The sequence below is a fragment of the Lissotriton vulgaris genome, unplaced genomic scaffold (genome assembly GCF_964263255.1).
Source record: "Lissotriton vulgaris unplaced genomic scaffold, aLisVul1.2 SCAFFOLD_309, whole genome shotgun sequence".
Lineage (NCBI taxonomy): Eukaryota > Metazoa > Chordata > Amphibia > Caudata > Salamandridae > Lissotriton > Lissotriton vulgaris.
This window is the reverse complement of record NW_028254268.1, coordinates 783877-811007: the sequence shown is the minus strand read 5'-3', so window position 1 is coordinate 811007 and position 27131 is coordinate 783877. Positions and strand designations below refer to the sequence as shown.

Genomic DNA, 27131 nt, shown 5'->3' with positions numbered 1-27131 from the left:
CACCTCCATTCTCTATGTGCGTGCCCAGGTATAGCTCTAGAGGGTACCAGATACCTTAAGGTCTAGATTTTGCAAGCATCAAGTTCCAATAGGTGGATTGCCGTCACCATCAGTAGAAGCCACGTCACCTCCAGCGGCAGTGGCCGCCTTTCCCTGTGCTTCGTAACTTGTCACTTTAAGAGGAACAGGAGCATAGGCGTAAGTTTGCACAAGTCCAATGGGACATCCTTTACATAGCTTACTAATGCAGCCCTCGGCAGGTGGTCCAAAGTAAATCCTGTGATTGCCACAATAGCATCAAAAACCATCTGCCAGAATCTCTGCATGCCAGGTCAAACCCATGCAGGATGAAGGAAACGAGCACTGAGCACGGAACAATACACACAGCGCTCCTCATCAAGCAGGCCCATCTTATGCAGTCTTACAGGATTTCAGTATGGTTGATGCAGGAAATTAAAATGCACTCAGACACAGGTGATAGTTAGGGTAGAGGACATGAGATTGAGTGCAGCAAATGTTCCCATGTTCTTCCGTGAGGGGGCTCCCAAGATCTGCTTCCCATTCCGAGCTGGGATGGGGCTGACATACAGGTGTAGTAACCTGCATCATTGTATAAAGCCTTTTGACTAATTTCCGCAGGAGGGGGTTGTAGGGTTGACTCAAGGACTTGAAATGTGGGGGAGGCTTGAGGAAAGCATTGTGTATCAACCACATTGCTGCCCTGAGCTAGTTGTATGTCAATATGTCTAGCAAGGTCTCATTTGTCCCCAGGATGGCCTGCTGTGGCCTGACAAACATGCCTTCTGGGTATATATCTCTCATGGAAGTTAGCTGCAGAGAATGAAACCGAAAGCAGGTTCCAGCATTCCTCATGTTTGGTAATGAGTGGTGACCAATGAGTGGAAGCAAGAGAATAAAAAGGGTTCTTAGTTGGGCTTGCTGACGGAGGTCGTTCCAGGCTGATGTTATCACATGTGCCCCACATCTCTCACTCCCTGGATTCTTTAAACTGATGTTATCACATCTTCTCTGCAGCTCTTATTCCCTGGATCCCTCACACTGATGCAAGTGCATGCTCCCACCTCTTTCACTCCCTCAATCCCTCCCACTGAACCTATGACATAAGCCCCTTATTTCTTTCTTCTCTGATCTCTCACATGTCAAACTATACAAATACGTTCTCAGTCCGTAGGATGTATGATAATAACAGATGTCCCCTTTGTTTCTTCCCCTGTTGATGTCTCACACATCTCCATCTCTTCCTCTCCAGATCCCAACCTCTGTGTGCAGTGAGAGTTGTCCTCCTGGATACAGGAAGGTCCCTCTAAAGGAGAAACCTGTCTGTTGCTATGACTGCGCATTCTGCCCAGAAGGAGAGATTACCAACAAGAGCGGTAGGTGGTAAAGCATTGCTTGACAACCAATGGTCCTTTTCAAATGAGAAGATGTTCAATTTGCTCATGAGTGTGAGTTACCTTGGAAAATAACCCTCTTCATTTTAAATATTTACTTTACATATGTTCACCATGCTAGTCACATGGAAATAAAGTTATTACAACAGATGATAATATAATTTTAGGATCTGCCAAAGCTAGAATTAGTCCACACCTTTCTTTCTTTTATTATCTCTCCTCTCCCTCTCCATTCTCTCAACCCAATGATGGCTTTGAGGTGCGGCCCCTGGTACAGTGGCACTAGGTGCCAATGTCAAGGAAGAGCCCTCTGCATGGCAGGCTGAACTGAGATAAGAGGATCCTGCAGAGAGATTTGTGTGGGCAGCATTTTCAGGGGGTATTTAAAATAGAATGACAACTGTGGTGGTAAATGCACTTGAGGGAGGATCTTAGATTTGTCTATCACAGTTTTGACTCATGATATAGAAGCATAGAGGGTTAATGTGCCTGCTGCAATGCACAACATGTGACATGCAGATCACAGATTAGTGTTTTATGTGGATAGCTTACTGGGTTATCGCTTTTATCACATAGATCCTTCTGTACTTGGAGTTCAAAAGTGACAATCCTTCAGATATAACCCATCGAGCTATGAACTGGCCTCAACATCTTGCAAGCAAATTGAAAGGCAGAGGTTTAGATCATTATTGTTTTTCTACTCAATCTTTTGTTATTCCAACATTGCTAAAAAGGCATCCTTTGGGGAGCAATGCAATGTTATTAGCTTGAATCCTCAATCATGTGTCACATTTATGGCCAGGTTTACAAAGACTTTGTGCATGGGCTGCTTCAGAAAAGTGATGCAAACCTGGTGCAAAGTATTTTTGGGGCGCTTACCATGGGTGGCATATTGACCTTCCCCTGCACGCACCCATAGATTTTGATTTCTATTTACTAATGCTGGTATGAAGAGATTGACATAAATAAAGTATGCATCCATGAAACAGACATAAAGTTTAAAGAAGGATTTCTTTTATCCAAACCTTTCAAACTTTACATACGTGCTGCACAGTACAACTCACATACAAAGCGGTACAACTCACATACAAAGTGGTAAAGGGTTGCACTTTGTCAAATTTAGAATTTTATGCTGGAAGGGAACCCTTCCAGTATAAAACCTAAGTTTGAAATCACCTGCACTCCCTTGCACAACGGTGCAAGTGTGTGTGCATTGGTGCAAGGCAGCCTAAAGTATGCAAACACTGGAGGAGAGAGCAACAGCCTCATATCTTAGTGCCCCTTCGTTTCTCCATGGCAAGCACTGTAAATTGTAATACGTACCTGTGAGAAAGTCATCCTTTTGACCCCTATCAGCCCCATTGTTTGATTGACACTGGTGGTAACTCACTCTGATTGTGCCCTGGGCCATGATAACCAGACCCAGGGCCAGTAGTCTGTGTCACCCCTTGGTGCCCCAGGGGTAGGGTGCTTTGCAACTATAAACAGGAACCTTATATAAGAGATGTTTTATATGCCCAGGTGTAAGAGTGACTGCATAGTTTCCCATTTTAGCACATGGGCTCCAAAGGCTAACATAGGAATACTTTAATAAATGATAACTATTGATAGACGCTAGCTAATAATGTACTTCAAATATTAAACTGATCATTAGATTAAATCCAATAACTTGCCATGGTTAGATTTATTATAACTATCACAGAAAATTACTTATAGAACTATGTTTATGATATACTAAAAAGCCAGCCTTCCAACAGTCTCTCCTGATTGGCCAGCCTTTGACAGGCTGGTCCACATTGCTCAGATGAGGTGAAAAGTGGCCTGAGCTAGGACAAAGAGCATCTGGTAGGAGGAGATCTGAAAGCTGCTGAGCAAAAAGCAGGGTGGGCGTGGAATAGCTAAATTGGTCTTTAAAGTGGGAATGACAGTTAGGTCAGGGCACAAGCTCACACTCACTCCCTGCACCCCAAGCCCGACCGGAGCCTCAATAATTGAATTAGCAGAGGGGCTTGAAGGGAAGTGTTAAGGAACTTAGCCATGCCTGTGGTTTGGCTTAGCCAGATCTTAACCTCCAGAGATAATTCTCCATTTGGGATTTTTAAGAAATAGTGTTTCTGGAATAAGAACATGCCACACATTGGTGGAAGTGATCATACCTGATCAAGGGTGCCCTCCTGCTTATCACCCAAGAACACTGGATACATATGGGAGGGCTGCCCAGCAAGTTAGATCCCTGCTTGAAACTACAAGAAGAAGGACTGACCGGCTGGAAGTCTGGCCTGCACATAGAGGATTGTACTCTGAATGACCCCAACTGCTGCACACTTTTTGAACAACAGATTTAAGGTCTTTGCCTTGCCTTAAAAAGAGAAGGAGTGGACTCCCTGAAAGCTGCAAAAAACACAGTTTCATCAGCCTGGATAGCTTGCCTCCAGTGGTGTGGAGAGCCTTGTACTGGGGTGAATGTATGACATTGTTCTACATTCTGTCCATCAACTGTGTTTTTTGCGACTCCCTGAAAGCAACATGTTAAAAGAGCCCCACTTGTATTATCTCCAGCAAGAAGAAACCAGATGACAACCTACAGCTGGACTTTCGAGGATTTGTCCAGGTTCATTGTGGGACACATAGTAACAACATCCCATGGAGCAACTCAGAGCTTCTGGAACCTTGGATTGGTGCATCTACACTTCAGTACCCCAAAAGTTCATTCTGGAAAAATGTCCAGAAGTTTGGTAAAAATCACCATGATGGTGACCCACCCATCAACGGGAGTCAAGCTGGAGACGTTGAATAACAACCCAGCCTGATATTCACAATTTCCCCGCTGAAGCTCTGGAGCTTTTTGTTGCTGACAAGACTACCAGGAGATGACCTAGGTATCGCAGTGAGCCAAACTTTTGTCATGAACTGGAAGGCTGACAAGGTTCCTTGCTTGACGTCAAGAGAGAAAGCTAAAAAAAAATTACGTAGTCAGAAGGTAACAACTTGACAGGGCCTGTCTGCTAAGTGGTAGTCCTGAAAATTTGACTTTGCTCCGGTTAAGCTCAACCAGAAGTCCCAAAGTGGCACTTTTAGCTTTTATGCATTAGAAAGTCTTTATTATTTAACAATCAATGTCTCTGGTTCCCTAATTGGGTTTTTATTGTTTTGGTGTCTTTTTAATCATAAAATTATTTTCTATTTTTATAAATTGGTGTTGGGTTTTTCTTGTGTGTTGTCTCTTACTTATTTAACATGTTGGTGTTTTTAAATGCTTTACACACCTATCGCCTACGTTATGCCTGCCTGCTCATAGCCAGCTTATAAGGGTTGAGGAAGGGGATAATTGTTTCAGACCTTGATTGGACCTTATATTGTTATTGTGGCCTTATTACTAGCGGTAGGTACCTACCTACACCTACTAATAAACTACATTCCAACACTACCATGGTGGATGACACGTGACTCCCTCATATTTTAGTCATTATCGTTTTAAGTGACCTTCCCTATTCATTGGTTTAAAAAATGTTGTGGCTCTCTGTATATGATATGAAGCACTAGGACAGTCTACATTGGGATGATTAGCTCTATAAAAGAATACATGCCAGGTAATGGCTAAGGAGAGATGGGGGCACCAATGGCAGGTGGCAGAGCGTGAATTTATGAAGAAAAATGGTATGGCGGTGCCAAACAAAGATTTTTGCACTAGGCAACACTAATGATGATGCCGGCCCTATTTCAACCCCTCACTGAAAGACCTCCTCTCCCTTTCCATCAGTTTTCAGGATAATGGATCACTCACTTGACCCTCTTCTCCTGTCAGCACAGAGCACCCTCTACCTTTCTCTTTTCTCTGTGCAGTGTGCTCTCTTTATTCCTTCTGTCCCTTTCTTGCAACAAATCTTTTTATATGTCTGTCTTTGTCAGTTTGTCGGTCTCTCTCTCTCTCTCTCTCTTTCTCTCGGTCTCTCTACTCCATCGAACTCTGTACCTCCTACCCTTGTTCTCTTTTCCCCAGTTGTCTCTGTCTATATCCGTCTTAACCATGTTTTCACTTTCTCTCTTCTTCATTCCTTTTACTCTCTCTCTTCCTACACTGCTTTGTCTCCATTTGGGTCTTTTGTTTCCTCTTTCTTCTGTCAATTCTCCTAGGTTCCCTTTCATTCTGCTACTCTGTCTCTCTATTTGGTGCTCTCCTCCTCTTTCCATTTTCTGCATTTCTCTTCATCTATGTTTTATCTCTTGTGTCTCTCATCTGAAGCCGCCTATGCCACACTACTCCCCATGCGACAATCTATATATATGAGTAGGAGACAGAGGTGAAGTGTAAAGACACAGAGGTTTGAATAAGAGGGGGAGAGGCAAACACCCATGGTATCAAGCAAAGAGGAGAGATAAACTAAGAGAGACAGAAGGGCCAAGGAAAAGATCAAAGATCAGACAAAGATGTTGATACTCAGGTCAATTCAGGCCAATTCACACGCTGCATTTTGTAGCACAAACAATAGTACTACTCACATAATACAAAATACTATTCACCAACCTACATACAGAGGCCTACGTCTCTGTCTCTCCTAACATTTAAATGCAGAGACCTCTCTCTCGTTGGAGGAGATCTCCATAAACATACATCTATGTTTTTGTTGTAAATGTGGGTTAGGGGCAGGGAGCAATTACTAGTAAAATGGGGAATACTTACTACAAAAGATAGGGGACTAGAGAGGGTTAAGGAGGAGTTAAGGGAGGCTCAAGGATGGGTTTTGGGAGGGACAAAGATAAACCCACAAAAGAGTAAGGCCATTGCTATTCACCAACCTAGAGTAATCCCAGCACCAAGCACAGCCAACCACTGGCACTGCAACACTCCTAGAGAAATGATAGAGGCAGGGCCTTAAAATAACACTATACAAAAATGCTGTTAAAATAAATTAATGTACTTTTAATTTATATATATATATATATATATATATATATATATATATATATATATATATATATATATATATATATATATATATATATATATATATATATATATATATATATATATATATATATATATATATATATATTACCTACTGGCTATAGCCAGTAGGTATATATAGTTAGGACGGTTTCCCATAGGAAATCCCCAACATTCTATTGGGAATAACTTTGGCCCTGGTTGATAAATCTTCGCAAATTTCTCAAAGAAGATGGCTCGCTCCGCTCCGCTCCTTCCCTGAAAGTTTGGGGGGGATTCGTCAAGTGGGGGCTGAGAATAAAGGGGGGTCCCAAAACGTGTTTTCCCCATGTTAATTTCCATAGGACCTTTAGACTCAGCTACAGCTTGAACCGCTGAAGGGAATTACACCAAACTTGTCAAAATGGTAGTGTCTGGTATGCAGATCACGCTTTTGGTAAAATTGTGTAAATCCCTCCAGTGGTTCCTGAGAAAATTAGAAGAGAAATCAATTATATATCTATAAGCGCGAACGTGTGCGCGCACCCCGCGATTTTTCGCGATTTTTTTTGGGGGGGTGGGGCTTGGGGGGTTTCTCTCTTTCATTTTAACGTTTTTATTTTAATTTCGAGGGTGTCCACCCCTCGTTTTAGCCCCCGAGATCACCGCCGCCGCCCGAGCTGCCTTAAGATGGCCGCCGCCTGGTTGTGGGCGGGGCCGGCGAAGGAGCCGCGCTCCGATTGGTCAAGGAGCTCTGACGGCGCGCACTCCTGATTTTTGTATTTTTCCAGTGTCCCACGTCGCAAGTAGTCAGATTTCAAAAAGGAATTTCTGATTGGCCTGCTGCTTCCCCTTTCTCCAATCAGCACGCAGGAACACGTTCCACCAATGAGACTGGAAGGAGCTGAGATTGCAGGAAGTGCCGCGAAATGTGCAGCCACAAAGCCCCTGCATTCTACTTTTGCTGCCTTTTCTTCCTGCTTTTATTTGAACGCTTTCCCGTAGTCTTGCTGGGAAGGACTGCTGGAATCTGCATGTGCCCCTCATCGCCGGGAGGGACTGTGTGCCCCTCATCGCCTCTCCTCGCTGAGAAGTGCTGCGGGTAAGAGGGCTTCTCGTAGGCAGGGGGGAGGAGAGGGGGGTTGTACTGATGTTCGCCCGTATTTATTTGTTCATTTGCAACCGAGGCGATATGTTGAGTGTAATAATGAGTCGCGTTTATGTAAATCCGCCACGTTTGGAAGGTCGCATTCCGAGGTGTAATCGCTCGGTTATGGCGCTGGCTGGCTGCTTTGCCTGTGTTTATGTATGCCGCTGCCTGGGTGATATATTGCCAGTTGCAGAGGCATAAACAATGATGGCTCGCATTAGCGCTCCACAGATGCTCAGAGGCCTCATCTCACACCCACAATCCCCAGTGCAAGATCCTGGAGAAGGAATCTATCAATAAAGCACGAGGGTACAAGAGCTTCCCTTTGCAAGCCCGCCCTGCCCCCCTCCTTGCACTAACCTTTTTATTTACCAAGTGCACTTATGATCACACTTGCTGCCTTCACAGAGAACCGGGCGCTTCTTGTGAGCAGAGCACAAACTCGTCCTGGCTGCTGCTCTTACTTAACACGTACAATTATATTTTATATCATGTGTAATTGTTCAGCAATACTGGGGCTGATTTATAATTGGCTATCGAGTTTTGCCTGTGCTTCCACCTATGTACCTATGTATGCTGGTGTTTTATTGATCGCTGCTTTCATTATTTCAAAGTGTTGGCACATAAAGCAGTAAGTAGTTGAAGGGCTCTCTAGACAAGACAGGTAGGCCATCTTGTGTCACCTCCTCAGAGCACTGAGGGCCGGACTGCACATCACTGAAGCCAGGCAGCTGAAATGTTGGGACTCTGACCAATACAAAATTTTAGCCACATTCCAGAGGGCAGATCTTTGTATTACCTCTTTCTCATTCGTGAACATTATGATGCTGCGAGACTTAAACTACTTGTCAGACCCATGAAGTCGTCTTTCTGCAGCCACGCCAGCAGAACCCATTCCAGGACAGGAAATTGATTCACTTATGCAAGATCACACAGACTGTTAGGAGACAACGCGGAGTCAAATTATCATCTAGCTAAAAAGTCTTGGTCATTGACCACCACTGCACCATTCCCAAGTGGTATTTGCCGTTTGAATAATGAAGACTGCTGTCTCAATGCAATTTCTTTTGCCTCAAATATAGCAATGTTTTGTGAAATAATAATTGTCTTACAAATAATGTTTACTCCATGGGCACTCTGAGCACATAACACAGGCATTACACCCAAGAAATGCAGGCTAGAATTGGTTCAGCATATACCCCACATACACCATGGCCAATGGTCCCACTTGTGGGGTGCTATAGTCTTTCAGTATTTCGCTGCAGGTCTGGAGTGGCTTCACAGATAAAGTGTGTGGGGAATGCACAAAGTACGTCAACATAAGGCACCAAAGCCCCCAGGTTTTCCTTTGCACAGTTTTCACTTTTTCCCCTACAAAATTCTTCAAAGTAGCTGAACATATACTTTTCTTTCCACAACATAAATCTACGTATGTATCACAAATCTGTAGCCCACATGGTATGCACCCATTGTGTTGGACGGGCCCTGTGGCACTGGCTTCTCTAAGAATGTAGCGTGAAACTCTCCTACTCAAGTAGGTTTAGAAAGAATTGTACTTCTTCACTTTGTATTTCCTATTTGAAATGGCACAGACAAGACGGTATTAGTAAGCTGCTCTCTTAGCCCTGCAGGCAGGGGCAGGCATGTTACAGAAGAAACTAGAGCAGCAGGACCATCATCGTCGCGGGCCACACATCCTCCTGGGTCCTGGCCTTTCCTCTCACTATGTGTACATGGCGCCTGGCCATTGTGTCACTGAGGGCCGGCGGGCATGTCAGCCACTGGCGGGTTGCACCACTGCCAGACAAGGCAATGTGGAAGTATCAAAAGCAAACAAAATGCAATAGGTAGCAAACAGTACATTACAAGAGGAAAAAGTGACGTGTGCAAGTAACAAAAGCATACACAGTACAATACAATGTGGCGAAAAAGAGGCACACCCGTAACATTAATGTTGGTGGTGTTATTATCAATCTGTCATGTGTAAAACAAAGCATCCTAGTAAAAACAATTTGCGCACATTTTATCTTGGAAAATTTTGTTATGCGACGCGTCATATAATAAAGAATATATTTTACAGCTATAGATATTAGCATTTAAAAAACCAATGAAATTCACTGAAAAAACCATAGGTTATACACTATATATAGTTAGGAATTAGCCTTTAAAAAACCAATGAAATTCACTAAAAAAACCATAGGTTTTAGGCCTTATATAGTTAGGAATTAACATATAAAAAAAACATTGAAATTCCTCCTATATAGTTAGCTGGACATTTTATTGACATAAAACCCAATGAAATTCCATATATAGTTAGTTGCAATAACTATATATCGCGCACCCGCAATCCACTGCTGATGATGTCACATATTACATCATTCATGACATGGCCTAAAACCTATGTTTTTTTTAGTGAATTTCATTGGTTTTTTAAAGGCTAATTCCTAACTATATATAGTGTATAACCTATGGTTTTTTCAGTGAATATATATATATATATATATATATATATATATATATATATATATATATATATATTACCTACTGGCGGTCGCCAGTAGGTAGTTATAGTTAGGATTTTTTTCAATGTTAAATCTCAAAATTCTATTTGGAATAACTTTGGCACCGGTTGATGAATCTGCCTGAATATTTCCTGAAAATGGCCTCGTCGAGCTCCGGTTCTTCCTTGAAAGTTTGGGGGGGATACGTTAAGCGGGGGCCGAGATAAAAGGGGGGTCCCAAAACGCGTTTTCCCCATGTTAATTTCCATAGGGTGGTTGATTTCACTTTTAGCTCGAACGGCTGAATGGATATACAGCAAACTTGGCAAAATTGTAGGGACTGGTAGCCCGATGTGCCTTTGCTATGTCTCAAGATATGTGCTCCAGTGGATTTTGAGTAATTTAGGTTCAAAAAAATATATATATCTATAGGCGCTCTCCGGTGCGTGCACCGGAGAGCGCTCCAGGCGCAACACGCGACTTGCGCGCAGAAAGCTGATTGGCTCTTGGGTGTCTGTAAACATTCTAAACAGTCTGGAGCGGCCGCCATCTTGTGTCTCTGTAAAATCGAGACACAAGAGGTTTAAAAAAAAAGGGGCAAATGACCATAAGGGGGAAGAGTAGACCCCCTCTGACCCCCTAGTTTTGATGTGGGGGCCATAAAAGGGTCCCGCGGGTAAAAAAAAAAATAAAAAATAAATCGATTTCCGCGGGGGGCGCACCCGGTACCCGTACCGGAGAGCTTACTGGGGAGCGTACCATGGAGATAAAAAATGACAGATTTTTTTTCACAAAAAAAATTTCATTTTTTTATAAATTAGAGATAGTTCTGAAAAGAACTTTTTTTTTTGATTTTGTTGTTTTATATTTTTTTTTAGACTTTTTAAAACAATTTTATAATTTTTTTGGATTTTTGTCAAGGGAAAAACAAAAAACAGGGATTCCAAAACGGCTCAACAGGAGCAAAAAAATGTGAAAATTTAGGGACTGTCAGGGCAGCGGTGTTGCTGTTTCTTTAGGGCAATGAGTTCAACACTCTGCTCCCCATAGCAGAGCAGTTCGTCACACTCCGTGCACAGAAATTTGATGCCTGCAAACTCTGGCTGTATGTTAGGGACCATTCTTCTACGGGATGGTCCCGAAGGTGTTGCTCCACCAGTGGAGGTGCTGCCGCCATCTGTGGGTAATTTCCGTGCCAGGTCTCTGACACTCTCCCTCGCAAAGTTGTTTGGGTGTCTTCTTTTGACATGCCTGATTAAATTGGCATTTCCAAAACTATATTTTTTCAGAGGATTGCCTCTGGATAAAGTACTACCACATATTTTGCAGGTTACTTTTGGAGCGTTGACTTTTTTTTCTCCTTCAGGGATGTTATAAAATTTCCAGATGAAATGGATTTTTTTCTTCTGCCTAGGAGGGTCCTCATCTAAAAATGCCTCTGAATCACTGCTGGATGATTCTCTTGCAGCCATTGCTGTAGATCAGGAAAGTAGGAGATGAAGATAGTACACAGAACAGCTCTTGCTCTCTCCAAGTACAAAGCAATAGTGAAGGAAATGGGTGGGGATTTCATTCTTTGTAAAAAAAACTGTTAGCAACCAATGAAAAGTGTTATTTTAGGGTCACATGACCCGACGCGCTTACGCTGCGCGCTCCGAAGCACTTCCGGGTGCGTTTACGCGGCGCGATTGTAGGCGCTTCCGGGGCGCAAACGTGGCGCGATCGTAGGCGCTTCTTCGTGCGTTTATGCGGCGCGAACGTAGGCGCTTCCGAGGGCACTTACGTTGCGCGCCGAAGTGACGTCATCAAACTTTTACAGAAATGCATAATCATTTTCCTTATAAAAAAAACTGATTTTATTTGTATGGTACGGAATGTTTTGCATTATTATTAACTTTTCATTCATATTTTTTTTCACGAATGACAGTAGCGCTCTGGGTGCGCTTTCAGGTGAGCTCACCGGAAAGCTTACCGGAGAGCTTAGCTGAAAGCTTCCCGGAGCACGCACCCAGAGCGCAAAAGAAAAAAATTATATAAAAAAAATGAATACTTAAAAAAAAACAGCAAATTGTAAAAAAAAAAAAAGGTTAGAAACTCGATATAGAAAGGAATTAGCATTTAAAAAACCTATGAAATTCACTGAAAAAACCATAGGTTTCACACCAGTTATAGTTAGGAATTAGCATTTAAAAAACCTATCAAATTCACTGAAAAAACCATAGGTTTAACACCAGTTATAATTAGCTGGAAATTTTACTGACATAAAACCATTGAAATTCCCACGTTATAGTTAGTTGGACTCACTATAACTTGCACGTGTAATGCACTGCTGATGACATCACATATTACATCACTCATGACATGGTCAGTGACATCACTCATGACATCACTGATGACAGAGAGACTGACCTACTTTCACTCGCTAATATATGTATTCACTAAGATACACTTAATAAGGCAGATATCCAATTATTTTTTTTTTTTAAACATCCATTAAGACAATAATTTAAACAAATATTCTTCCATCGACCTTAACATACATATATAAAACATATTTATTTATCTGAAAGACACACATTCACTGGATGGTGTCATCAGTGCATTACACGTGCAAGTTATAGTGAGTCCAACTAACTATAACGTGGGAATTTCATTGGTTTTATGTCAGTAAAATTTCCAGCTAACTATAACTGGTGTTAAATCTATGGTTTTTTCAGTGAATTTGATAGGTTTTTTAAATGCTAATTCCTAACTATAACTGGTGTGAAACCTATGGTTTTTTCAGTGAATATATATATATATATATATATATATATATATATATATATATATATATATATCCAAGTTTCAAAGTTGCTCCAAAGGGTTGCGGGAGGCCCCGTGGGAAGTGGCGTGAATGCCGGCAGAGCACGCCGGTAACCTCAATGACTTCACTTCGTCTCCCAAATTTAACACGCTCTCAGAATTCCAAAAAACGCCAGAAATCAGCAGAGTCCAAGGGTGTTTATTGACACCTTAGGTGTCAATAAACACCCTTGGACTCTGCTGATTTCTGGCGTTTTTTGGAATTCTGAGAGCGTGTTAAATTTGGGAGACGAAGTGAAGTCATATATATATATATATATATATATATATATTACCTACTGGCGGTCGCCAGTAGGTAGTTATAGTTAGGATTTTTTTCAATGTTAAATCTCAAAATTCTATTTGGAATAACTTTGGCACCGGTTGACGAATCTGCCTGAAAATTTCCTGAAAATGGCCTCGCGGCGTTCCGGTCCTTCCCTGAAAGTTTGGGGGGGATTCGTCAAGCGGGGGCCGAGATAAAAGGGGGGTCCCAAAACGCGTTTTCCCCATGTTAATTTCCATAGGGCGGTCGATTTCACTTTTAGCCCGAACGGCTGAATGGATTTCCACCAAACTTGGCAAAATTGTAGGGACTGGTAGCCCGATGTGCCTTTGCTATGTCTCAAGATATGTGCTCCAGTGGATTTTGAGTAATTAAGGTTAAAAAAAATATATATATCTATAGCAGCGCACCGGTGCGCGTACCGTGCGCGCCACGCGACTTGCGCGAGGAAAGCTGATTGGCTCTCGGGTGTCTGTAAACATTCTAAACAGTCCGGAGCGGCCGCCATCTTGTGTCTCGGTAAAATCGAGACACAAGAGGTGGCCAAAACAAAGAGGGAAATGACCATAAGGGGGCAGAGTAGACCCCCCCTGACCCCCTAGGTTTGATGTGGGGGCCATAAAAGGGCCCCGCAAGGCAAAAAAAAAAATGTTTTTTTTTTTATTTTCGCGGGGGGAGCGCCCGGTACGCGCACCGGTGCGCGTACCGGGGAGCGTACCATGGGAAAAAAGAATGACAGTTTTAAAAGTAGCTGTTTAGAAAAAAAAATGTTTAGTTGTTTTTTTTATACATACACATACATATATATAAATGCATATGCACATATATATATGCATATATGTCTATATGTGTGCGTGTAGAGAGAGGTAGAGAGGTAGAGGTGTAGAGGTAGAGAGGTAGAGAGGTAGCGGTAGAGAGGTAGAGATTAGTAGAGAGAGAAGAAGAGAGAGGTAGAGAGGTAGAGAGTAGAGAGTGAGTAATAGAGAGTAGAGAGTGAGTAGTAGAGAGTAGTAGAGAGCAGTAGAGAGAGTAGCAGAGTGAGTAGTAGAGAGTAGTAGAGTGAATAGTAGAGTGAGTAGTAGAGAGTAGTAGAGAGTGAGTAGTAGAGAGTGAGTAGTAGAGAGTAGTAGAGAGTAAGTAGTAGAGTGAGTAGTAGAGAGCAGTAGAGAGTGAGTAGTAGAGAGTAGGAGAGAGTAAGTAGTAGAGAATAGTGGAGAATATTCCAAAGTTTGGCACAGCACCACTTTCACAATGAGTCCAATCAAATCATATCACTTAGAGTACTTATTGAATCGCTGAATCTTGGTGTATATTCAAATGCTTTTATTTTCCTTAAGTTTATGTACCACAACAGCCGAAACGTTTCGTTCTGTACAACAGAACTTCTTCAGGGCGTTCTTATTTCCTTCAAGTTATGTCGGTATCCCGTTGTCATATAACTAGATATTTCTTCCAAATGTTAGACGAGACATAAGTATATTCTTATTAAAAGTGACTAGGTATCAATTTTACCCACACAATTCGGGCAGACTTGAGTAATTTATAGCATCCTCAAAGTCAGTCTTTCAAAAATTCCAAAGTATAGGACATGATAATCCAAATCCAAATGTTTCTCAAGAAAAGTCATTTACAATCGTTCGGAATATCGGTGTTTGGGCAGATATGATCCAGGGACCCCCAGTATGCAAGGGTAATTAGTCCCCCCTCTGCAAACGCGCCAGTGGCCTGCATTGCAGAGAGGTGTAACAAGGGTGTGGCCTCATTACACTTCTCTGCAATGCAGCTCCCTCGCGCATACTGGAGGCTCCTGGTGGACTAGTTGACCCCAGGGACCACCAGTATGCAAGGGGAATTAGTTCCCCCTCTGCAAACGCGGCAGTGGGCTGCGTTGCAGAGAGGTGTAACAAGGGGCATAGTCTCATTACACCTCTGCAATGCAGCCCCAGGCGCATACTGGAGGTTCCAGGTGGGCTAATTGGCCCCCAGGGGCCCCCAGTATGCAAGGGGAATTAGTTTCCCCTCTTCAAACATGCACGGGGGCTGCGTTGCAGAGAGGTGTAAAAGGGTTGTGGCTTCATTACACCTCTCTGCAATGCAGTCCCCTGGCGCATACTGGAGATTCCTGGTGGGCTTTCAGGTCTTATATAGTTAGGAATTAGCATTAAAAAAACCTTTGAAATTCACTGAAAAAACCATAGGTTTCACACCAGTTATAGTTAGGAATTAGCATTTAAAAAACCTTTGAAATTCACTGAAAAAACCATAGGTTTCACACCAGTTATAGTTAGGAATTAGCATTTAAAAAACCTATTAAATTCACTGACAAAACCAGTTATAGTTAGCTGGAAATTTTACTGACATAAAACCATTGAAATTCCCACGTTATAGTTAGTTGGACTCACTATAACTTGCGCGCCTGCAATGCACTGCTGATGACGTCACATATTACATCACTCATGACATGGTCAGTGACATCACTCATGACATCACTGATGACACCATCCTTGTGACAGAGTGACAGACCTAATTTCAGTGTAATGTAACGCTTGAAACACATATTCAAAAATAGAAACAAACATTTTCAAAAAAATGGAGATACCCAAACCAGTAACAACAAGCAATTCAGTAATTCCACTATCTATATACACATCCACTCATTCACCAACAGTTCTATATAGTCACTCATACATATACTCACTCATCATATGTAGTGATACACCTATACATCCTGTTACACACCGACATTCATCCAAAAGTTACTCACACACATATTCACATGTGCAAATAAACTATTGAACATCCATTTATTTGAATATAGAGTTATACACACACTTCCACCTTACTTCTATTGAAAATTACACATATTTATTCTCTTAAACAATCACTTATAGAAACACATACTTATTTAAACAGGAACTCTTACAATCTCTTACTCTCACATATACTCACTTATATACATCAATATTCATATATACTAGATTAAAACATATGTAGTTACTGATAAAGACACTATTGAGACAGTCATTCACTCACTAACAAACACATATAGACACTCATCCACCCATACAGTCCTGTACATATGCTGTCTTCAAAACACATACAAACAAAGAGTCAGTCACTCATGCATCTATGTGCTAAGTAATTCCTCCACCAAACCATATAGACACTCATACTGATACTAATAAAAATATCTAATAACCCATATACATACGCATGTAGCTACTTACCAACACATGTAGCCACTTATACACAAAGTGAAACACTAATATATATATTTAAATATTTAAACATAACTCACTAATATTTATTTTTCAGAAAGACACATATTCACTGGATGGTGTCATCAGTGATGTCATGAGTGATGTCACTGACCATGTCATGAGTGATGTAATATGTGACGTCATCAGCAGTGCATTGCAGGCGCGCAAGTTATAGTGAGTCCAACTAACTATAACGTGGGAATTTCAATGGTTTTATGTCAGTAAAATTTCCAGCTAACTATAACTGGTTTTGTCAGTGAATTTAATAGGTTTTTTAAATGCTAATTCCTAACTATAACTGGTGTGAAACCTATGGTTTTTTCAGTGAATATATATATATATATGTAATTCTCAATACAAACCTTTTTCCGATGTGTTGTACACATAGGAGGTCCCACAAACACCCTGTACTCTGCCCATGGGGTCAGGGTACTTCTACCCTGACCTCTTCCATCACTCTCATTGTTTACTTTTAGCTCCAGGGGACCATGTCCTGTTACATAATATGGTGGACGCAACTTTCTACAGAGGTTGCAGCCAGCCAATCACAGCATTCCAGTTGGTCCGTGAATTTGTGATTCATTGCAAAATAGGCCCAAAGGATTTGTGCCTATAGATATACAAATTTATTTTTACATTAGTATCTCAAAGCCTACTGAATGAATTTACACCAAACAACAAAAAGGTCTCTTTCTGGACCAAGAGCTATCTTTCTGCCTAATTCGGTGTAATTCTGTCCAGTGGCTTTGGCTGTAGTCGTGTTCAAAATCCCTGTTTGAATTAACATGGGAAACACACTTTTTTGCCCCCTTTTTCTTAGCCCCAGCTTGACAGATCACCCCATACATTTCCATGCACAATATGACCTAGGGGAACAATTTTTTGGGAACGTTTCGTGAAGATTTGTCAACCTGCCCCAGAGATTTAGACAAATCAAAAACACTTTTCCTATGGAAACTTGCTCCAGAAAAAGCCCTTTTTGTTGTTTGGTTTAAATTCATGCAGTAGTTTTCGAGATATTACAGGAAAAACAAATGTCTATATCAAAGATGCAATATTCATTTTGTTATGATATAAAATAGTTTAACAACAGTTTAAATGTAATATTAAATGTAACCTTAGTTATTTAAAAAATGAACTGATTTAAATACATTTTCTATATAATTTTTGGTAATTTTTTGCAAAATAATAAATAAATAAATATAAACATGTTACTTTTGGTAGGATTTTTTCTAAATAAATCTAAAAAAATACATCTTTGTTAAATGTAATATATATTTAATTAATTAAATATTTAGTTCAAAATTAACCTAGTTTTGCTGTAGTATCATTTTATTTTGTTCTACTGAGAAAATACATAGTTAATATTAAGTTATATTAATAGTTACCATGGGAATATGTTTTAGATGTTTTTTTTTAATGTTGAATATATATTTTTTTAGTTCACTCTACTTTACCATGGGGAGATATCCATCCAGTGGTTAAGAATTCCGCCGATATGTGAAAAGTTATTAGCTGTAACTTTCCACTTATATATTGAGGCTCTTCCTCCATGCTTCCTGGAGTGGGGATACATACGTTTACACTATGGGTCAGATTACAATGAGGCTCGTAAAGGCTCTGACTGACATTTGGAGCCTTCAGGGTCGCATCATAATGGGTTGCTTGATTTTAGTTCTAGGTGGTCAGAAAGTAAACCAGCTGGTCAATCCGGCTAGCTTTCGACGGCCAGTATGAAGCCAGCTAGTAATTCCAAGGGTGGGCCATTCCGCCCTTGAGAGTACGATGCACAGTATTCAGCAAGGTTTCCATGCCAGCCTATCCGACATGGAAGCCATATCAGAAAGCATGTTTGTAGGCCCACCACGGGCCCCCTGAGTGTGCAGACTTCTGGGGGGCCCAAAGAGGGCACCCAAGGTGCCCCCTGTTGCACCCTGCATCCCTTGGCAGGCTCCTAACCTGGACCACCTGGCAGGCACCTTTGGGTGCCTGCCAAGGGGTGCAAGGATGAACCACACCGCCCATTTCCCTCTGGGAGCATGCATTACGCCTTGGTTTACAGCAATAATGCATGCTCCCATAGTCAAATGTAGGAATGCGACTGAACATTGTTCAGTTGCGTCCTAATTATGGGAGTGGGACTGCTGACTGTGTGTCTGTCAGTCCCAGGACCGAGTTAGTGTCAGGCGGAAGGAATTCTTCCCTATGTAGTAAATTTACACTCGGAAATAGTGAAAAGCCAAATTGAAAACATTTACTACAAAGTGCAAGAGGACATTTAAATGTGTGGATTTTCTCATTTGTGAATTTCCTACATTTGGTTATTCACCATTTCCAAATGTAATATTAATACATAATAATTATTAAATAACATTAAAAAAAGAAACAACCTAGCAATTATATTTTCAGTTACTATTTATTAAACTTAATCAAACATTGTGTTTAATTAATAGATTTGTTTTAAATTTTGATATTAAAAAAATAACTGCTAATTGTTAATCTATTTAACTAACTAATTATTAATTGTGTATACTTTTTAAGGCGCACACACAAAACACATACACACATATGCACATAATTTAAAAGTAAACCTAATTTAATTATTTTAACATTTTCTTTTTCTACAGGGTGTTTTATTGCGTCTTTGACTCCATTACTTTCTATGGGGGTGTTTTGCAAAAAGTGTGAGTGGCTTTTTTGTGGCGCAGAACTCACTTCAAGGCTTAGCTGGCGTTCGTTTGCTACTGTTGTTTATGTTTTTTGTACTTTTGAAAGTATCTATCTTTATACATCTGGGTGGAAAGCAGACAGCCTATCACAACAAATGCAGCATGAACTTGAGGCTTTATTATTACATCACTTGATTCAGTATCACTCCCTAATAGCACTACGTTAGTCATAAAGAGACCAATGTTGAAGAGAAACAGACACTCCCGAGAGTAACAGTACGGAGTATTAGCAACACAATTTAGATGCAGCTCAGACTTGCCCTTCGCACCTGACCACCTTCCTCATCAGAAAATGTAATCCATGCCTTATCTTCAGACTCCACACACTATGTCAAACTTCATAGGACATTGCAGTAGTTTGTTCAGAATTATTTTGTCATGGCCCATACACCAATCCATGTTGGTCTCCCAACTTCTCCACCTTAGGACCTTATTACCTGGGTGGGTGATAAATTCTGCTAGGCTGGAGAATTTGCAGAGTTTTGCTCACTGTGCATTCCACTTGGAATGTGGAGTTCAGACAAAACTCTGTCAACTGCAGTGTGTTGGAGGTTGTTCTCCTCTGTGGCTCCTCAACTTTAAGTTGGCGAGAGCGTCTGGGAATTTCCAACCCCTGGTGCAATTTTGTCAACATGGATGGTGGCGAAAGCTTCACATTGAGAAAAGTGCCATTCGAGTAGAAAATCTACTTGAGCTGCAGAAAGAAGCAGAACCCTCTGGCGCACCGTGTGGTGCCATTCACACTGAATTTACAATGTTGAACAAGCTCCCAGCGCTAAAAACCCAGATAAGCAGCACAGCGTGCCAAATTCAGACTGCTCACAAAAGTCTGCATCATTACATAAAAACTCTGTGAGTTCCGCTTACCCCAAATTACTACTCCCCCCCACATTCTAATGACATCCCTCTTGGCTACCATAAGAGCTGTTCTGAAAAATAGCAGGGCTTATCTGTCTGGGGACTTGTTGCTCCATATGCCCAGGGCTACCATTTGGGGAGGGTCAGTTCGATCGTACAGTCTAAGACTCTGAGAGCCACCTTCAAATACCCCCCCCCAGTATTTCCAGAGTAATGGACAGTCCCACAACAAGTGAACTATGGTTTCTCTCTGTCCACAGCCTCTCCTACCGCTGTATGATCCAATCTTCATCATTCAGAACAGTCTGAAATGGATATAATAAGCCTGGTGGGATAGCTTCACTTGTATTAGCTGAAACTGTCCCGAATGGCTACTTCTCATTGGTATCTGCTGCTAGCCCCCTCAGTTGTCAACCTCCATTTTACCCAGGACCACCTCCCACTTCTCCCTGAGGCTATCCAGTGGGGGAACGGGTTGGTATTAACACGCTTGCTTTTGTGCCACATTTGTTTTCTCAAAGAACCTGCAGATGTTTTTGTGTTCTCTTATTTTCTTGGAATTTAGTCTGAACAGCACTTACAAGGGCAAACAACAATGTCCCTTGTTATTGTAACAGGTCAGACACTAACATCTAGACATAACATGAGCATGCTGCTGTTGTTTGTGAGTAAGCATGTCCAGTCATATAGATGAGCACAGGAGTCCAAAAACATACACGAAGCAAGAGTTTTGAGGCAAGAGCATTGCATCAGTTGAGATATAAACCGTTCAGATAGAATATTGAGGAACAAATTTCGACTCACCAAAATATCGAGTGAAAAAAATCATGGCATGGAAATATCAAGTGCCAGAAAAAAGTTATCAAGAATATGGATTTGAAGGTAAATAATATACATTTTTAAAATGTAGAAGTCATTACTATTGTATCCATAAATTATTGTTTTTTTGAGCTTGCTTGCAGCCCGCAGTGGGGAACAACCACGACATTGGCCGCAGCTTTTTTCGTGGCTTTTTACGACTTTTCAACCTTCTCAGCCTCACGACCCCCAGGCCCCTGGACTTTCTACCAGGGGGGTCCAGCGAGAATTACTTGAACATTCTTTGAGCATTTGAGCGCTCTTCCCAGGCTCGCCTCATCAGCTTCATTAGCCCCATTTGCTGTCCCCCCTGCCTCCCTGCTCCTTCTGGCTCTGCCCCCTGCTTCCATGGCCACCAGACAACAGATAACAGCTGCTTCCCCCCTCCACAAGAGGGCCCCGCAGGGGTGAGAAGAGGTGAGTGGGGGTCCGGTCAGGGGTGCCTCAGGAGATGGAGGTACAAGTGGCGTGGCAGCCAAGCAGCACGAGGCATGGCAGCCGAGCTGCAAGTAGTGTGGCAGCCAAGCAGCACGAGGAGTGGCAGCCAAGCAGCATGAGGAGTGGCAGCCAAGCAGCATGAGGAGTGGCAGCCAAGCAGCACGAGGAGTGGCAGCCAAGCAGCATGAGGAGTGGCAGCCAAGCAGCACGAGGAGTGGCAGCCAAGCAGCATGAGGAGTGGCAGCCAAGCAGCACGAGGAGTGGCAGCCAAGCAGCATGAGGAGTGGCAGCCAAGCAGCAAGCGGAGTGGCAGCCAAGCAGCAAGTAGTGTGGCAGCCAAGCAGCATGAGGAGTGGCAGCCAAGCAGCAAGCGGAGTGCCAGCCAAGCAGCATGAGGAGTGGCAGCCAAGCAGCATGAGGAGTGGCAGCCAAGCAGCATGAGGAGTGGCAGCCAAGCAGCATGAGGAGTGGCAGCCAAGCATCACGAGGAGTGGCAGCCAAGCAGCATGAGGAGTGGCAGCCAAGCAGCACGAGGAGTGGCAGCCAAGCAGCATGAGGAGTGGCAGCCAAGCAGCACGAGGAGTGGCAGCCAAGCAGCATGAGGAGTGGCAGCCAAGCAGCAAGCGGAGTGGCAGCCAAGCAGCAAGTAGTGTGGCAGCCAAGCAGCATGAGGAGTGGCAGCCAAGCAGCAAGCGGAGTGGCAGCCAAGCAGCATGAGGAGTGGCAGCCAAGCAGCATGAGGAGTGGCAGCCAAGCAGCAAGCGGAGTGGCAGCCAAGCAGCATGAGGAGTGGCAGCCAAGCAGCAAGTAGTGTGGCAGCCAAGCAGCACGAGGAGTGGCAGCCAAGCAGCAAGCGGAGTGGCAGCCAAGCAGCACGAGGCGTGGCAGCCAAGCAGCAAGTAGTGTGGCAGCCAAGCAGCACGAGGAGTGGCAGCCAAGCAGCATGAGGAGTGGCAGCCAAGCAGCCAAGCTAAGACATAGGCAAGTGGGCAGGAGTGCTGGTGGGTCACTGGTGGGTTCTCCAAAGTGCATAGAAAGGCGAGCAGGAGGAGGCCCCAGACTGAAGTGCCAAATAGACCAGCCACCTGCTGTCTTCACCCCCCGCCACCATCTGTCATCTCTGACATCACTGCCACTGCAACCAACTGCCATCCGGCCACGTTGCCACTGCGCCACAGAACATAGATCCCAGTTGCCTCGCACATCCTGTGCAACTTGCATCATCTCCTAATTCCCCCTATCTAATTGCTCCCACACCCATACCCACTCCCTCCCCAAGGAGTGGTGTAACGGAGGATGCGTTCAGGGAGAGTAAGAAGCACACCTCCACCAAAGAACAAGGAGAGAGCTAAAGCGGCAGCAGCCAAAGAACCCCAATGTATGACCTCCCCCTGCCCCTGTCCTTCTGTCAAAAATGAAACACATCAGGGGCCAGAACTTGGAGCCTCAATAGATAAGCAGCCACTGCTTACTAAAGCAAAAGCAACAACAGTAGCAACCACAAGAAACTGGTTGACGTATAGTGGCGACTCCTGTAGCAAACCGGGGCGGCAGCACCAAGACCATCTCGATAGCCCCCCCAAGGCACCACTCTGTACCAAACAACAGTAAACGGGCACTGATCACTGACTTTTTAAAAGTTGTAATAGAATCCACCTCATCTAACCGACTCCGGAGTAACCCGGACGCCCCCAACACAAGAGGCGAAACCAGCATCCCCCCAGCGAGCGAGGTTACAACACGCACCCCTAGTGGGAAAACTTCGAACCTGGAGAGTGGTAGGAAAGGTTCCCAGTCACCAAAACATCTGGAAGCCCCCCATGAAGCACTTACTGGCATCCCAAGCCTTCAGTTCCTATCGTCCAACACCCCTATTCCTTTCGAACTCAGACATAAGCAGCACAATCAAGTCTTCGAGGCACAAATACTCACCCCCCCCACTTTAGTTGATTATCCTAAACATTGGACATCATTTTCTTCTGTCTCATTTTTCCCACGTATAGATGGACCCCAAAGTCACAATGAAGGGGCCCCTGCAGAGGAGACAACCACAAACATCTCGCACTCAACTGGGAACATCTGGGTCCAGGGATTTGCCAACCCTAACCCCATTAACAAGCCTCCCTTTTCTCCACTTTTTTATGAAGCACAAGCAGAACAGAATCCCTCTCAGTCCCCCCGTCAGGTAATGCAACAGGAGGCGCAATCTCCCCTCCCATGCAATGCAGGACTTAAATCTTTTTCAGCAATCACCCCCAACCAGGGATTAACTTAGCAGGACTCTGTCCTTTCTACACTCCCCTCGGTCAGTACGCTCAATACAAAGGACAAACGGCGTCCAGGCTTCTCCTACCGAACCTGGCAGTAACTCAATTCCATCAGCCTGGCAGCTCTTGCTACAAACAATGGACACAATTGCCAAAGCAATGTCGTACCACGCAGACAAGTTGGATACCCAAGTGGACCTTTTAAACATCATAGCAATCCACATTCAGGGGGTAGAACAGAAACTGCAAAGTTTCAATGAGATGGCCTCGAGGGTGCAGCGAGACCAGGAAACTACATATCAAACGTGTAACTGCCATTGCACCCAAATAATAGACAAACTAGCGGAGGTCCCCACCATCCAATCAGATCTACTTGTCACAAGCAGGGAAGCCACAGAAAAAAACGCCCCGCAAACAGTGCAAGATAACAATGCACTAGGGGCAACTGACCCCGAACCACCCCGCCACGTGGGAGAACAGACACAAAGCGGCGCTGTTTCCATTTCAGAACAATTACAGTCAGACCTCACAGCACCTAGTTCAGCAACTACTGACACCAATTCAAACACCTCGCCCTTCATCCAACTGAAAATGGGGAGCAACCACTATCCGAGCCACTCACACCAATCAAGTTACTAACCAAGCATGAGAGAAAACGCCTAAGAAAAACAAGAAGCAAAAGGCAATATAGACAGGCAACCAACTTATTCCCTGTCCAAACCGATCAGGGACTGAAACAGAGTGACCACAATGCAGCCCTCACTCCCCCGGACACAACTCCATATAACGATCAATTGAACCATCCATCCACGCAACTCCCCTACGCAAACCGTCCAAATAACATCAAAAGGGAACTACTGCTGTCAGAGAAATTCTACAGTATATTTAAACCACCATTAAAAGAAAAACACCTTAAATCCACCAAGGCAATACACCCAGAGAACTCTCAAATTAAACTAAAGAATCCCACGACAGAAATAAGTACACTAAGTCCACGTATAGCATCTTCAGTTACCGAAAATCTAGGGGAAGACATCTGTCACACTGACACAGGCAATAACCCTAATGCGGAAACAACCAAGCAACCCGGATATTTTTCCACAAACATCCAACCCAAAACAACGCAGATGTAACCTTGACCACTTCCTAGAGAATAACAGAGTCATCCTAGGCCGATAACTTCTTGGGAAGGGCAGTACATCTAGCGTCGCACCAGGACTCCTTCCCAAATTCCAACAAATTAGACTTCATCCCCCATTATGTATCAAGGGGAACCCATGACATTCTAAATAGAAGTATCCTACCTAAACTCTTTAAAGCTTTGCCCCCCCTGAGTCACATAACCGCCAGCGACATTGTAAGTATTGCACTTAAACAGAACACATACTTCATGGGACAAGAAATCACCACAGCCTCGTTCTCAGCCACCTCCTTTATTGAACAAATTTGGCAGCAGAGGGACCAATTCGCAAAGTGGGGCATCAAGTTAAAAAAGATCGACCCCCCCTGCTACCCCAACCTGCTCCAACCAGTCTAGCAACCAGAGGGCCTGTTAAAGGGGGCAAAAGGATCAGACCATCAAACTTCCCAAAAAAGAAACAAGTGCACGACTAGGAACATTACTATCACCTTTGCTAAGCCAGAATCCATTAAGCCCTTTTGGACCCTGGGACCGAATCAGAGCCGGACCATCTCAAGACATGGCATGAATCAACTCCTACGCAGCTCCCAATCGACTTCAAGGCTGTAACATTTGCTCCTGGAATGTGTTCGGGCTCAGCACAAAACTTGAAGATCCAGGCTTCATGGAATTTATTTTAAAGCATAACATTCTTCTTTTCCAGGAAACTTGGATGATCAACCCTACCCCCAAAACTGGATACAAGAATTTCAGAGCCCTGCCTAAAAGGCAGGAAAACTAGGGAGAGCCAAAGGAGGTCTTTCAACGTTTGTCTCAATCGATATTCCATGGCAAGCTTCAATAATATACCTCGAGTCTTCTTGGCTGCAATGTGTCAAAATCGAAGCCCCACTTCTAACCTGTCTGCTGATACTTAACATCTTTATCCATCCAGCGTTTAGTCGGAAAAAGATATGTATATACCATTTATCAGCAACAATGACAACCCTAAAACTCGCCCACTGGGATGCAAACATCATCCTGTCAGGGGACTTTAACATGAACTTACTGCAAGCCACTAATGAGTGTATACACGCACCGAAACAACAAGTTACGCTCAGCAAGAGGTGTGCGGTCAGTCTGGCGGAGCTTTCAATGAGTATGCTAAACGGGAGCAGCCCGACATGTTGTCCATCTGCACACACCAGGATTGCTCACAAATGTGCTTCAACAATAGACTACACTTTCACGGATCACGAGCTCGTCACCTCTATCAGGAACTTCCAAATATTGGATAGGACTGAAAGCGACCACCAACCGCAAACATTCATGTTACTAATTAACACAGACAACCCAGTGCCACCCAAAGTACTATCACACCAAACGCAATGCTTTAATTTAAAACGTCTGGCTTGGAAATCAGATTCAATCAACGTCATCATGGGAACCTGCACCAACCTCTTAGAAAACCTTCAAACAGAACCCATAAACAGTCAGGCATGGGAGCGCTTTATCCTAGAATTAAATCAAAAATTTTGCAAGCAGGCCACAGGAAAAAAAGTCAATAGTCACAAAGAGGCTGAATGGTTCACAGAAAACCTCAGGATGCTAAAACAACAACTGAACAAATACCTCAGGAGATTACGCACTCAGTGCTCCACTCCCTCCCAGGACCTCCTGCAACTAATCACCAAAGCCAGAAAAGACCTAAAAAAGCCATCAAGGCAGCAAAAAAAGTGTTCCAAGAACAATTCTGGGCCAAACTCCACCATTCTACCAAACAAAGGGACTTGAGGCAGTTTTGGGCATTAATCAACCAGTTAGCAAATGGCAAAAACCGGTATTACAACTCTGACATCATGGAGGACTCCTGGAGTGCCCACATTTATTACCTATACAACAATATTTCAATGGTTCTTCCGGCAACTCACGGATCAGAACCAGGAGAGAAGTCAATTGTTGCAGGGCATACTACAATCACCCCCAACCCTGAAGCATTCTAATATTCTCCGCACATCCGGAAGGAGCAAGTACTAAAAATAATTAAAAAACTGAGACCCGAGGGAGCACCAGGACCCAACGGGTTACAAAACGCTTTGTTCCGGCATAATCCCCTATTTTGGTCTGATCTCTTCACGCCACTTTTTTCTTCAATTTTAGCTTCTTCTTCCATCCCAGACTCTTGGAGGGGCAGTATTCTAAATCCCATATAAAAGTCGGGTGCCCGCTCTGACCCCTCCATCTATCGTCTGATAGCCTTAATTGATGTAGAGGCCAAAATGTATGCATCAAACTTGCTGGCAGACCTGGAGGACTGGGTCGGAAGCAGTAACCTCATCCCCTACAACCAAACAGGATTCAGGGCAGGGATGGGCACACTCACTAACATCTCTGCGGTCACCATGCTCGCCAACCAAGCTCTCAAAAAGTCCATGCCTTTGTATGCATGCTTCATAGACCTGAAAGCAGCCTTTGACAAAGTCC

General features: G+C 43.3%; 1 protein-coding gene across 1 annotated transcript in view; it reads left to right on the top strand.

Annotated features, from left to right (window-relative positions):
- The window catches only part of LOC147659601 (vomeronasal type-2 receptor 26-like), an 87186-nt gene that overhangs the window by 45607 nt on the left and 14448 nt on the right, over positions 1-27131 (top strand). Inside the window, exon 2 of the mRNA XM_086951618.1 lies at positions 1271-1394. Within this exon, the coding sequence (XP_086807744.1) occupies positions 1271-1394 (124 nt within the window). The remainder of the gene's footprint in view (positions 1-1270; positions 1395-27131) is intronic.